We start from the raw sequence: 14,945 nt of genomic DNA on the forward strand, positions 1-14,945 counted from the left end.
CTTATTATTCTGTGTACAGTTCTGGAATACCTTACTGTTCTACATGTGGTCCTAGAATAACTTTTGGTTCTGTGTACAGTTCTCGAATACCTTACTGTTCTGTGTGTGGTTCAGGGTGATGACCCAGCTCTTGTTTGTACACAGGTACTGGCGGTACAATGAGGAGATGAGGACCATGGACCCCGGCTACCCCAAACCCATCACAGTGTGGAAGGGTGTCCCAGACTCTCCCCAGGGGGCCTTCGTGGACAAAGCCAAAGGTATGATCCTCTGCCCTTCTATGAGTTCAGAGCGGAGCTTAATACAGTTCATTATTAATACTATATTATGCAATTTGTTATAATGGTGTACCAAGCACCAAAGTCAACTTCTTTCCTTGCTCTTTGATTCTTTTTAAAATCTTTTGGTATGTTCGCTCAGAGCCCCATCACACATTTGTGTATGAGCTCAATAAAATGTTTCATTCATTTACTTAATTACAATGTAATTAACTACATTATTGGTACAAATCAACTTAGCTGAGTCTTGAACACACCCAGAATTGAAACTGACCCTGTGTTTGCTTAGGTTAATTAATAAATTAATTGCACAGGGGAGCTAACATGCTGGGTCAGGGCATCAAAAACGAATAGAGAGCAGAGAATAGAGATAGAAGGAGGTGTGGGAGTGGTCTCGGAGATCTGAGAGCCGGTCCCATTGGATGGGCTTGGTCACGTGGTGATGGGGTCAGGGGGGTCACGATGCAGGGGAGTTCAGAGCCCCAGCCTGGCTCCCAGACAGACAAGTGGAGAGAAGCCGTGTGTGCCAGCCTCTCTCTCTCTCTGCCAGGTCCAGAGCTTCCGCAGGGATTGTGCTCATCTGTGCATGAAGGGTGGATCGGTGCCGCTGAGCACAATTTAGCAGACCGCACTCAAGTTAATTGTCTGTTTTAATGTCCGCGGTCCGCGTTGTCACCGGACACCGGAATTACGGCCGGATCACCGCCGGGACTTTTGGCCCCGGGGAAAAGGGGATGCTTTTTACGCAGTTCCCTCTCTTGCGCCTTGCTCTATGGTGCCTGGACCTGAAGAGAGTGTTTGTGAGCAGATGTGCAGCCACCATGTGAAAAGGAAGAAGGCAGTGTGGCATAGGGGGCTACAGGAGGGGAGCCTGCAGCCCAAAGGGTGCCATCTCAGACAGCCCAGCCCAGATGGACTATTGCTGTCGCGCTCTTCGGCGAGGTTACTTAACCGGAGTTACTTCCTCAGTAAATATCATGTGTGTACAGGTATAATCTCTACCAGGGTTGTTCACAGCAGTGCAGAATAGTGGTTAGAGCTCTGGACTCTGCACCTGGGGGGGGGGGGGGTCGTGGGGTTGAAACTGGGGTGACGCACCTCCGCTGTACCCTGGAGCGGGGTGCTAAATCTGTTTCGGTGTTTCTGAAGCACGGAAGTGTAGAGCGGAAATGTCAGACTCTGGGCTCTAGATGAGTCACCAGAGGAGAGAGGAGAGAAAGGCAGGCTCTGTCCAGCCTGTTCCCTGAGCAGGTCCCAGACAGAGAACAGCACGTTAGCTTTTCACCGCCCCGCCCCCCCACCCCACAGAGGCCAATCCCACAGCACGCTAAGGCGCCGAGCGAACACGCTCGAATAACGAGCGAAGCGGGTGTGAAAAGCAGCCGATTGTCAGGCCGAGACCGTCTCCGCCACCCTTCTTGGTCTCATTAAGGATTTGTGACATAGGCGTTCGGTGTTGCTGCTCTAATCAACACATTTAAGCGTTAAGCATCTCACAGAACTTATGATAATGTGTCAGTTCCAGCAGAGTCCTCGAAAAATGGCACCCGTGCACGTGGAGCCACTCGGGGCATATGTTCCCTTTATGACATATGCTCTTGTCACAGAGAACAGAGAAACAGCCATTCTGACCATCTGCTCCTGTTTTCCTTCCTCCCGATGACAGGTTTCACGTACTTCTACAAGGGGAAGGAGTACTGGAAGTTCAACAACCAGAAGCTGCGGGTGGAGCCGGGCTACCCCAGGTCCATCCTCAAGGACTTCATGGGCTGCGACGGCTCCACGGACCCGGACCGGGAGTGGCGCCCCCCGGAGGAAGATGTGGACGTGGTGATCAAGCTGGACAACACGGCAGGCACGGTGAAGGCCATCGCCATCGTCATCCCCTGCATCCTGGCGCTCTGCCTCCTGGTGCTGGTCTACACCATCTTTCAGTTCAAACGGATGGGCACACCCCGCCACATACTGTACTGCAAACGCTCCATGCAAGAGTGGGTGTGAGGTTGCGACCCCGGCACGACTCCCGCTCATCTGACGCTGTGGCGTCTCCACGCCCGATCTTGCGGACTGTGGCCGTAGTCTCCTCCCCCTTCGTTATTTGAGGAGGGGAGCTGGCCTTAGCCCCTTCCCTCCCCTCCAGACTCCACCCCTAGATATGGGAAAGGCTAATTACTTCAGCTCTCCTGCATCTGCTCAGTGCATCTGTACAGGGGGAAGGTTTTTCAGCCTGGACTCTTCCCATAATGCATTGCGTTGTCCCTAGTTAAATCAGGACATTTTTTGGGCGGGAAGAAGCCTTCAACTACCCAGGTTTTGTTCCCCTACTCCGCACGCTTAAAAAAGAAAACACTAGCTCAACTTGCTAGCATTCAGAAGTTAACGATTTCCTTTATCTTGCTTTTTTCAGTTATTTATACTGATGATTTTTTTTTTACTTCCCTTTAAGCATTTTATTTCAGAAGAAGACACACACCCTAACCAAATAAAACTTTTATCTCCAAAGAAGATTTTTTTTATTCAGATTTTCGATCGCTCGATTATTTTTCTTTTTGTTTGTTCCTTTTTTGTTTTGTTTTTTGTCTTTTCCGCACTTCTTGATCCTTTGCAGTGATTGGGGGGGTCGAGGACTTTTGACTGTTCTGGCAGTCTGTCGCGAAACAGGGGCCAAATTTTCTCTGCAATATTTTTAACCGCCTTAATTACAGATTGTGTTTTTATCTCTTGTTTTTTTTTTGGTATGGCTTTGTTTGTTTGTTGAGCGAGCCAGCGTGATTTGACACGTGCGTACAGCAGCTTTGCTCCTTCTGTCGTTTCTCTGATTGATAGGCGTCGGTTTTTCAATGCCTGCCAAGGCCAGCATCGTAAGCCTGGCCAAGCCGACGGGAAAGAGAAGCCAGGCGCTGTTTAAAGTGAAATACGTCAAAGAAGGAGAGGTCCAAGCCACGTTCGAGAAAAGCCACAATGCCGGTCGTTACGTGACTATGTCTAACTGTCTGAATCTGGCTGTATCACTCTGTCAGTAAGAAAGCATGGTAAGAAAAGGACAACGGAGACAAGTCACATTGCGAATGGGCCGTTTTCCCCCTTCCTGCGTTGCGGTCATTGTGGTCAAAGCATCGTTTGAAAGGGACTCTCTTCCTGACATCGGCAGGAATTGTGCCGTTTCGTTTTCTCCTGGGTGTCTTCCCCCCCCCCCCCCCCCCCCCATTTGTTTGGGTCACCTGATCCATGTTTGTTGGTGATGTCTGCTCGCTAGCCTCCCGTTCCACTTGGACGTGACCTATCCTCTGTCAGAACAATAGGGACAATATGCAAAAAGAGGTTAAATGTTGGCAGAGCGTTTGAACCAGGCTTGGAGTTTAGGCCATGGTGCTGAACTGTAGCTCCGCTTGGTGAGGGCACGCAAATCGAACAGTGGATTTGTGGACTCCTGATTCTTCAGTGCTCCTCTTCTTTCCTTCCTCATTTTTCTGGTACAGTGGGGAAAAACAGAAGCTGTAACAAAATCTCAAGATTCACGTGGTACACTGGGCTTCTAAAATGGCTGGAAAGGGGCGGAGCAAAATCACCCGAACTCTGCTGCACTTTGCTCGAAAAACCATGCGGAATCTTCCGAGGATCTCAGCCTGTGAACTCGAGTCGTTGCCATCTGGCAGGCCTGGATTTGGGCGAACATTGTCCGTTTCATGATATCAGTTTTATCTGTATTATTTGGCGAAGTCCAGAGACTCTGAATACCATCTGTGTGTGTGTGTGTGTATGTATGTATGTATGTATGTATGTATGTGTGTGTGTGTGTGTGTGTGTGTATGTGTGTGTGTGTGTGCGCACGATTCAGAGTACGGGCCCTTCATCAGAAGAGTCCTGGCAAAGAATCGCCGAAAAACTGCATCAGCACATGACTAAAAATGCCTTGAACCTCTTTAAACATATTGTATCATATGTATGTACTGTAGCAGTTGTGAACAGTTAAGGAAAATCTATCAGTCACATTTAACATTATCTTGAATATCTATGGATGGTCTTTTTTGCAGGCTCTCTGACCTTTTGGCACTAAGAATGTTGTGCTGTGTGACTGGCTGTAGGACTTCAGCGAAAAGATCACTGCCTGAAGGAGGAATAAAAAAAAGCCGTCCCGTGCCAATCAAATCTTAACTACAGGGCAAGGGGAGACAGGATGATATGCACGTACATTTACACTTACACTGTCAGTTAGCAGACATTCTCATTCAGAGGGACATACACACTTGCTAAAAAGCAATTGCTGTTATAATTTCATTTTGTTTCAGCGCAAGTCATTCTACATGCATCATATGGTACATATGGAGCGACGTAATACATATACCAACTGGAGTGACCGGACACAGTGGTAGATGCAAAATATCGATCACTTCAACACAATAAAAAAGGGATCATGGAAGTTCTTTTTGTCCCTATTCCAGCCATTACCGGGAGACCGTTGGTTTTCACTGCTGATAAAAGGTCAGAGAGGTCAAACTACTGCAGAAAGGACAAGCGAGAGTGTTAATAAAAAGAGGAGTTTTAATGTTTACAGTTGCAGTTGCTGATGTACCCTGGTAATGCAGTGGGCTGTCCGTTTCTGTGGCATTGCATCACAGCCTTGAATTTCTCTACCTGACCACCCAAACCCATATCAATCCGAGAGTGGAGGACTGTGCATGCTTGTTGCTTCATATTTTTCCATCATCACTTCAGAGTGGGAAAAGATCCCCCGTTCCTCATTGTTTTTAATGTCTTAACTCTTTCTGTTTTTTTTTTATTATTATGGTTATTATTTTTTTTGAGGAGGGTAAAGAGCTTTTATACTATTTTTCATCCTCTGTGCCCAGCGTTACTGTCTCATTGCGTTGTATTTAAGAAAGAGCCATCTTGTCGATTAATAAATGGATCTAAACAGGTTAAAACCGGGTTGCTGTTGTGTTCTCTCCTGTTCCGTGCAGACACATGTTCTAACCATGTGGAGCGGACCACTCAGCCAATGACAAAGACAGTCATGAAAGCTCTTGGTCATGAAAGCATTGGTGTGTGTGTGTGTGTGTGTGTGTGTGTGTGTGCGCGTGTGTGCGAGAGAGAGAGAGAGAGATTGATAATGATTGATTAGTAATGGAAGTGCTTCCCCTGTTAGAACAGCGTTCCAACTGTCCCCAAAGGGTTCCAGCACAGTCTGTGGTCGGAGCCGTCATGGGTTTTAATTTCCCCGCATTTTATTTAACCAAATATCAGAATTTCCCCGGCAATGATTCTTAAGGCCCCATTTAATTTCATGAGAGGAAATGTTTAAAACAGATAATGTATGCGCACAACAGACTCTCGATGGAGGCAACATAACACATTCAGCTTGCGTGGTTCAGACATTTCTTTACAGTCACTTACTGCGAGAGCATTTTTACTGGCACATGGTAAATTTACATCCCATCTGTCTTCCAGGAATAGGTTTTGGCTCTTGGGTTCTTGAGTGCCTCTCACCTCCTTTAATTTGCGCTGTCACACTGCTAATACTAATTCTGAGTGCCATCAATGAGAATTTAATGGGAGCGTGATTAACACAGCGGGTTGACGAGACCGATGTCGAGAAACAAAAGGAAAATGTCAAGCAGAGGAGTGAATGGAGGCGGGGGCTCAAAGATGCACACGGAGATGCTGCGGTGTGCGACGCTCTCTCTGTGGGAACATCCACGAACCGTGCAGTTACACACACTGCTTTACCTCGTCCACGATAAAAACATTAAATAAATAAAAAAAAAAAAACACTGTATAAACATCAAAATGGTAAATAACAACCACATGACAAGCCTGATTTCCACATGTGGAGACTGTACGAGAATTTTTTTGGTGTTTAATTATTATTTCTATTTACAATCTGAAATGTGTTATGTGTATCAAATTATATATTATGTAAATGCTATATCTATAGCAAATTAAGTAAAGAACATATTATGACTCTAATCCATTTACTGTCAAACACTGAAAAATATGTATTACTTGTATGTGGACATGTAAGTACTACATTAGTGGTTTGAAGTCTCGACCAGCTTTGGGGCCACACAGAACATTAGTGTTAGATCTCTAGTCTAACACTAGATCTCTAGATCTCAAAGTCAATGCAGTGGACTTTATACTTAAATTTGGAGTATTGAGGATGTTTCAGAAATGTCTCAGATTTTCTGAGGGTTTGATGCTGTAGCATCTGGAGTGCACTCTCCTCGGCTGAGATGAGAGGACACTCCGTTAACGTTACAGAAACAGCCAGGTCAGGAATGCACAAGCTGTGATCACAGGGAAGAAAGGCTGTGCCTGCATCTTATCCCACCTGAACCCTGAGATCACCTGATAGAGCTTAGCCTGGAGCTCAGAGCACCTGGAGTGTTTGCCTGTGAGGAGGTAGATTTATAACACAGGTGTATAATAACCTTACAGAAGAGAGTTGGGGTTTTCAGCTTCGTAACTGGACTGTATATATATGTATAAGTCCACATTAGAGCCATGTTGATGTTACAGAGAAGTAGAGTTTTAGACTCCACAACTGGCAATAAGTCAATCAGGTTTTATGTGGCATTTTTACAATCGAGATAGTCCCAAACTGCTGTACTTAGTGAAGTTTTAGCATTCACACAGCTGATGTCTTGATTCTCTCTGGAAAATGCCCTAACTACCCATTCATAAAGAATCCAGCAAGGAACAGGACCAGCCTCATCACTATGCGATCAGCTGTGGGTCTCAGACAACTCGGCAGCCAATCAGTAAAGCAAACATGCCCCAGACATACCCTCTCCCCCACCCACACACACCCCCCACCCTCCGCACTGCCCCCGCTCATTTCTTCTCTCCTGGGTCCCTGAAGGAAACATGGACACAGGAAATGTTCCATTTGTCATCCGGGAGTCACGGCGGCAGTGGGTATTATTTGCTTTCCGTTTCTCGCCGTTTAGCCGCATTCGGATAATTGGGTCATTCCTTCGGCTCAATTTTACTGCCGCCCCGTTGCAACGGCGGCTGTCTCGTCTCCTTAAAAGGCCTGACGACAGAGCCAATGCCACTACCAGCTGCTCAGAGGAACGGCGGTGGCCGGGATGGTGGTTTATTTGACTGAGGGGGGGGTTTGGCTGCAGGGCAAAGCTTAAGCTTGTGGGTGGATGTCATGCTGTGGGCTTCAAGCCTCAGCTTACTGCGTGCCCATTTTATTTTTAGGACGAAATGCTGTCACTATGCTAGGAGCAGATACCGACCCCTGACCCCAACTCTAACCCTCACCTTTAAAAGGTCTTGTTTTGTGGACCCTTTCCATTACCCTAATCTTGTCTGAACACAGTTTCCCCCCCCCCCCCCCCAAACACTGTACACACAATAGCATGTGGCTAAGAAACTTAAAGCAAGAGCTCAATCTCCAACCTGCAGCCAGATACTCTCAGCTCAACAATTTGATTCTTTAAAAATACCCACAATAAGCAATTGGCAAAAGCTGAGGTATTAAAGTGTGTTGGAACTAATTTCATACAATTAAGGATGCTCAGTTGAGGGGTGATATATGAACGTAAGAGGACAGAAATATCAAAATCAATTGCAATTACAGTAAATTATCGTTTTTTGTATGCACATTTATGTCACAGGAGAAACAAACAGCTTCTAATCTAGCATACTAGCATAACAGAGGTGTCATAATAACAGTTCACAAAGCATCCAAAACAAAAACTCTGCAACAAAGAATCATAATTTGGGTCCTTTTAGGTTTTTTCCTAAACAATTCACCGTGAAAGAGGGATTAAATGTATTGTTTTCCCCCATTTGTATTGACCCAGCCATATTGTTTTGCTGCTGGCCGCTTACGCCATCGGTTAATTGAATAATTCTGATAATCTGAATCAATGACACGGAAGACAGGGAGCTGATTAGAGAGCTGAGTGGCTTTCTCGTCGATGCTAATTGACGATAGGCATTGATACAGCGCAGAGACTGTGTACAGTTAATGGGGCTTCTCTCCACCCTCCCGCCTGAAAGCGTGGCTCTCCTTTCTCTCGCGACCCAGGGGTAATCAAATAGTGTCGGCGTAATTAAACCTGCGTATGAGGAGACACGGCTGCTCCGAGCCGGGTGGGGGGGGTTGTTGGCGGTGGGGGCGGTGGAGGAGGACAGAGGAGGAGGCACTCATGGCATGAATATGACTGCTGGAAGTGCTGACCCTCCACGTCAAATCGGAGGCTTTTCAAGCTACCCTTTATGGACAAAAGTATTCGGATGCTTGTATTGAAATACATATACTTTAATAAGGAGTTGGTCCCCATTTTGCAGCTATAACAGCTTCCACTCTTCTTGGAAGGCTTCCACAAGAGTGTTTCTGTGGGAATTTGTGCCCATACATTCTGTAGAGCATTTATGAGGTCAGGCACTGATGTTGGACGGGAAGGCCTGGCTCGCAATCTCCGTTCCAGTTCATCCCAAAGGTGCTCGATGGGGTCAGGGCTCTGTGCGGGCCAGTCAAGTTCTTCGACATCGAACTCATCAAACCATGTCTTTATAGTCCTTGCTTTGTGCACTGGGGCACAGTCATGTTGGAATAGAAAAGGGGCTTCCCCAAACTGTTGCCACAAAGTTGGAAGCATAGCATTGTCCAAAATGTCTCGGTATGCTGAAGCATTAAGATTGCCCTTCACTGGAGATAAGGGGCCTCGCCCAAACCCTGAAAAACAGGTGTGGCCAAATACTTTTTTCCATATAGTGTATGATAAAACAGGGAGATACACATAAACAGAGACGCACAGAATAACCGACTCACAGACTAACGTAGGTAGCCTACGTTAGTATTTATTAATTATTATTAGTAGTTGTAGTAGTAGCAGTAGCAGCAGCAGAAACAGTAGTACTAGCAGTAGTTCTAGTAGTAGTTCCAGAAGCAGTGGTAGTAGTAATAGCATTTATTTGCTTGGCAGAAAGTGTCATCCATGACAGTTTGACAGATTGTCCATTGATACAGCAGGATACGGATACTTACTGAAGTGATTCAGGTTAAGTACCCTGATCAAGGCCACAACAGCGTCCCACCCAGGGATTCAAACCTGTGGTGCAAATTGATTGATTGATTGATTGACGATCAGCAATGCAACCTGGACCTCTAGGTTCCTATTTGGAGTTTTTTTTTGACCGCTTCTTTGGAAATGACCCCCATTACCCAGCAGAAAAACAAACCCATTTACAACAGTACATTCAGTGCCAGAACAGTGTGCTGGTCTGGCTTAAAGCCCGTCTCCTAATCCTGTGCATTTACTACAAACCTGCACATGCAGCATGCGTGACAGCTCAAACCGCAGATTACCAAGTCCCTGAATTAATGTCAAATATTCAGAGGTGGAAAACCCCAGCTTCAGAAAGTAAAAGTCCTACCACGTATTTGTTCCACCCATGCACTACTCCAGCTGAATTTAATTAGCAGAACTCCTCAGCCAGGTAGAGGAGCTAATCAGTGAAATCACCTTGTTTAGTGAATGGCTAGAACAAATACATGGTAGGACTTTTATTTTCTGAAGCTGGGGGTTTCCACCTCTGCAAATATTCATTATTCGTCTGTGGTGCACACATTGCAGCCCGGGCAGTTGAACAACCAGCGGTATAAATGAGTACTTCATCAGCTCTGAACACTGGAAGTCGCACCGGATAAGCACATTTGCTCAACAGACAAATTTTTTATACTAATTTAATGGGGATGATGGCTTTCAATGGCGCTGATAAAGACAATCGAGGTCCAGGAGAGACACTGTCCTCTCCATCCTTCCCCGCCTTTAGTAATCGCGCATCCGGGGTGAACCACGGCTTTGAATGTGCAGCCTCTTCATGCGGGAATTATTATCTGGCAACGGCTATTACAAGTGTACCCATAGTTCGGCAATAACTCCCCTATTTAATGAAGAGCTCAAATCTAATCTTTGGCAGGCCGGCGCTCTCTAGTCGTGGGCAATTACAGGAACCCTTTCGAGTCAGCGGTTCCTCCGGGTTCCTCATGAAGGTTAATTAGACCGGGCTATCTCTTTAGAAACGAGGACATAAAAGCCGTTTCCCTACGTGTGGAACGACGGGTCCCCTGCTCAGTTTTCGATCTCTGCGCCTCTCGCCCCGCTGTGCCACAAAAAACGGAATACTCTTCATTAGAGGAGAATGGCGAGCAATTTCCGAGCATCTCGGAAAGATGCATATTCCAAGTGGCCTTGATGGCGTCACATTCATCTCCCTTCCTGCCCAAGGGTTTTGGCTCTTACTGGTCAACACAAGGGCTGGGGGGCGGAACTTTAGGTGTCGTTGCGGGACCTGCTTCGATCATACAGCTTTATTATGTAACTGTATCCTGGCAACAGCAGTCTGAAGTGGCCCTCCACAATGCATAAAGTGAAACAAAGTGAAGGAAAAAAGGAGGGGGAGACAGTTAGATTGAAAGAAAACCTGACAAAAAAAGAAACGAGAAACAAACAAAAGAGAAAAATAGAGAAAAACAAATGGCTATGATTCAATAAAAGATGCATAGTTTGGGCCCATATGAACCCCTTTTATTGCACTGTTAACAGCACATGCAATTCTACTTTTTTTATTGGAGGGACCCAGAGTCTCAGTCCAATTAGCAGTGGGTTTCAGCCATGTCCCACAATCACTTTATTTAAATAATTCAGTGATTCCTGGAGTTTGGCTCAGTTGCACTGGGAATTGAGATAGATTTAGAAAGAGCTTTATGACATTATGCTATTGTTACATTGTTACATAACCTTGGCCAGGCCGTGCAATGTCTGTGTGTGAGTGCATGTGACTGTGTGTATGTGTCTGTCTGTGTGTGTGTGTGTGTGTGTGTGTGTGTGTGTGTGTGTGTGTGTGTGTGTGTGTGTGTGTGTGTGTGCGACAGATGGGAGGGGATGAACCAGTTTCTCTGAACGTGACACTCCATTCTGTCTCTGAGGAGGATTACAGCCTGGCCAAATGAGAAGCCGGGACCGAGAAAACGCCAGGGCCACCGGCGCTGGAAATAGATGTGAACTGTGACACCCTTTCCGCCAGCAATATCGGAGGATTTTCTACACTGTACACTTCACTTCGCTGTAAGAACTCAGCCGCTTCTGAGAAGAAGCAATTATTTTAAGAAGTGCCTCATCTCCAGATGGTGTCAGACATCATGCTTAAAGCCATTGTTTATTCTAACATTGAAGGATAAGCTTGTGCCTCTCCTCCGTCGCTTTACTGTATTATCTCTCATATTGTGCGACTCGATTTGAATGAGTGTTGGGCGGAGCAAACGATCCCTGTGGTGTAATCTCCGTCTGCGCTTAACCTTCGCAAATAACCTTTGACCTATTTGATTGACATTTTGCAATCTATTGCTTTGGCATCATTTCCCCCAACCCAGCAATTCGCGCTACCAAGTTGACCTTCTTGTGTGAATAAAGGTTATGTAAATGAATAAATAAACCTCCCAGTGTTTTTTTTTTTCTCAACTGACATATCAGTGTGAATAAAAATGCATGACTAAGAAGAAAACTGAGATTTATGGGTGAGAAGGCTTTCAATGAACTCTCTTCTGTGAATCTCCGGTAAAGAAAAAAGGTATTAGCGTTTGTAAGATATTGTGGGGAGATGGTGCTAGTACATTTAAAGGGCCACATTAATAAACCCAGTCTTGCCTTTTTTCCCCCACATATACACTTTTGTTACATTTTTAATACGGGACTGGAGGCCTAACTGTCATCAGCGCAGCTATGGAGGTTGGCACCGCGGCTGCAAATGATTCAGCCGAAGGGAATATACATGGAGGAGGCAAAGGGCCATGAAAAATTCCTGTGGGATCTCTGCTTGTGATATCAGTCTTCTCAGACACAGCTGGTATCAAAGGAACAAAGAATTGCCTCCCTGTCAAACAGAATGCAGACTGGTTTGGCACTGTTCCACAATGTGTTCGATTTTAATGGGCTACTGTATCAAAAGCTGTTCTCAGGTCCAACACCGCAAGGACAGACACAGTATTTGCATTGACACTCGCAAGTCTGACTCAAAACTGCTAGTTTGTTAAGATGTTTTAACTACCTCTTTTTCACGCACTTTTTCACTACTTAATCACCCTTTCACTACCACAGTGTACACAGACACACACACAGCATAGTCATATCTCTATGTGCTGTTCACACAAGGGTGTGTATGTGTGTGTCTGTGTGCTTCATTATAATAACTCCATAATAAGACATTTCAAATACAGTAGAACATAAATAACATGGATGAATATCATAGAAATTTTGACAGTGATATTCTGTTTTACATAAAATGTTCCCTGAGTTTCAGCAATTCACTGAACCATCCTTGGCATGACTGCCTCCATATGAGAGTTACACATGCCCAGATTTCTGTGCTTCATTGTACGAGTTGATATCAGTGGCAAGACTCTTCACGAGTGAACAGCTATATTTCTGAACAAAATCTTAAATCTAGCTCTGTTTGCATTGCAAATGAGCATGAGAAAGTATGTTTTTATACACTTTTTTTATACACTGCACTTGGTAATCACGTCTCAGTGTTTGTTTTCTGACTTCAGAGAAGATTCTTTTATCGTTCGATGCTCTATACAGTAGAGTCTGTGCCTCCCTGGAGAGTATGGATAAATATAGACATAAGTGGTCATTAAATAGAACGGCTATCAGCATGACAAATGGTATAATAGTTGGAATATGGATAGCCGGTCATTATGTTTCAGATACAGGCGCAGCTGAGACGTCCGTTTTTAAGGTCAGTGTGTGTGGAGGAAATAAAACCCCATTGTTACACACAGTTATTAGCCTAATTGACTGTAGATTTTGACAAAAAAGGGCAGTTCACTTCCAGTGGAGTTATGTCTGCGCTTAATATTTCTCCATAAATAGTTAATATTTCTTTCGCCGGGTGGTGACATTCAGTCAGAAATGGTTTAATTAAAATCTGGCCCCCACATTACTGGGAGGGAAACTGCCAGAGCCGTTATTGATATTTTTGGCTGGGATACAAATCATAATCATAACATGAGCAGGGGGAGAGAAATAACTCCATGAGAGGTTCAGAACAGAGACCCCGGGATGGAGCGTTAATGTGGGGGTTTGAGCGGTCAGTGTCACTTTAACACCCCCTCCCTCTCGCGCCCCTGGGCTCAAAGGGGAGTACCAGTCTGACACCCCCCCACAACCTGTCAAAAAGCTGTTGAAGAGAGCTCAGCCGCCCTCATGTACATATTGATTTGACAGATATTTACAGGGAGGGTATTGCTCATCCAGAGTCCAGCAGGGACAGCTCATTTCCCATCATCTGAAAGGTGTTCAGACTGGCAAATAGCTGGCTGACTACATGATAGCATCAGTCATCAGTCAGGTTCAATGCAAACCTTTTTAAAAGCAGCCCCTTGGCACTTCCGGGCCACCGTAGATAACTGGTCACCTATACCTAGAATCATCTACAGGCATCTACTTAAGATACTGTAATTTTCTGTCTTTTTTGTTCTTTTTTTCTCAGTAAGGACAATCCATTCTGTACATGAGCAAAAGTGGATGTTTCATTTCTTTGCGTTTAATTATAATTATTCTTGTTTTCAAGAAAGTTCTAGATGAAAAAAACATCACAAAACAATAAACATCATGTCATTCAAATAACTGAAAGCAGAGCATGCATTCATCTTTAAAAAAACGCTGTAGAGTCAAGTAGCTGTGTTCTTCCATAATCACAGCAGGACGGTAAATGCTGAACAGTGACAATAACACATACATTTCCAAAATTGTTCAGTTTCTGCCTCCTGCAGGAAGTCGTGTTGATGTATCATAAACAATTGAGGCGCAATATTGCCAAATCTGTAGGACACCTGATGTTCTCTCCATTTGTGTTACTACTGAACTGAAGTTTGTTTCAATGTCGCCTCCAGGCCTTACACACTGCCCCCCCCACCCCATTCTCCCTTCCACGAAGGCACCAAAGCCCCATTAAGTGGTGTGTCTTGCCTTACTCACCACAACACAAAAAGGCAATATATCCCAGCTGCGGGGCTCCAGGGGGTGATGTCACGAAAGGACTCATTTGCACGATGAGCCCCCTTGACCAAACCTCTCGAAATCCGCACCCGTCCCAAGTGCCCTCCACCGACACCACTGGGGGGGGTCCCATTACAAACTGATCACGCCGGCGAGCTGCATTTTTTTCTTTTTTTCCGAGCGAGCTTTAATTAATGAAATGGAGATATCTCGGTTAAGCACTCGAAATGTCACGGCTTAAAGCGGAGGACCATACAGATGTAGTGCTTAGCGGAGCAGAAAGCTGCCGGGGCCCGGAGTGCTGTTTATTTGCAATGTAAATGACAGAGGAGCCTTCTCTTCGCGGCATCGAGATAAAACATCATCTCCGCAGCATGAGCATGCTCAGTTTAACAAAATCAGGGTGCAGGGTGCAGTTCGCCTGAGTGCTGGCGAAAAATCCAACAAGCTTGGAGAGGCACAAAAGCTGCATTCAAACAAGGCAAACTGTGGTATAACTGTGTTGTGCTCTTTACATTATTGGCATTTAGCAGACTTATAATCAGTTATAGTTTTTTTACAATGTTACCCATTTATACAGCTGGATATTTACTGAGGAAATTGTGGGTTAAGTACCTTGCCCAAGGGTACAGCAGCAGTACCC

The 14,945-nt window shown here is 45.3% G+C and overlaps 1 protein-coding gene across 2 annotated transcripts in view; it reads left to right on the forward strand.

The window, feature by feature from the left end:
• The window catches only part of LOC118771198 (matrix metalloproteinase-16-like), a 40,114-nt gene extending 37,375 nt beyond the window's left edge, over positions 1 to 2,739 (forward strand). For both annotated transcript variants that reach the window (XM_036519107.1, XM_036519108.1), the window contains 2 exons: positions 145 to 260; positions 1,945 to 2,739. In XM_036519107.1, the coding sequence (XP_036375000.1) occupies positions 145 to 260; positions 1,945 to 2,279 (451 nt within the window). In that variant the 3' untranslated portion in view covers positions 2,280 to 2,739. The remainder of the gene's footprint in view (positions 1 to 144; positions 261 to 1,944) is intronic.
• Positions 2,740 to 14,945: the final 12,206 nt, after the last annotated feature.

The sequence above is a fragment of the Megalops cyprinoides genome, chromosome 24 (assembly GCF_013368585.1).
Source record: "Megalops cyprinoides isolate fMegCyp1 chromosome 24, fMegCyp1.pri, whole genome shotgun sequence".
NCBI lineage: Eukaryota > Metazoa > Chordata > Actinopteri > Elopiformes > Megalopidae > Megalops > Megalops cyprinoides.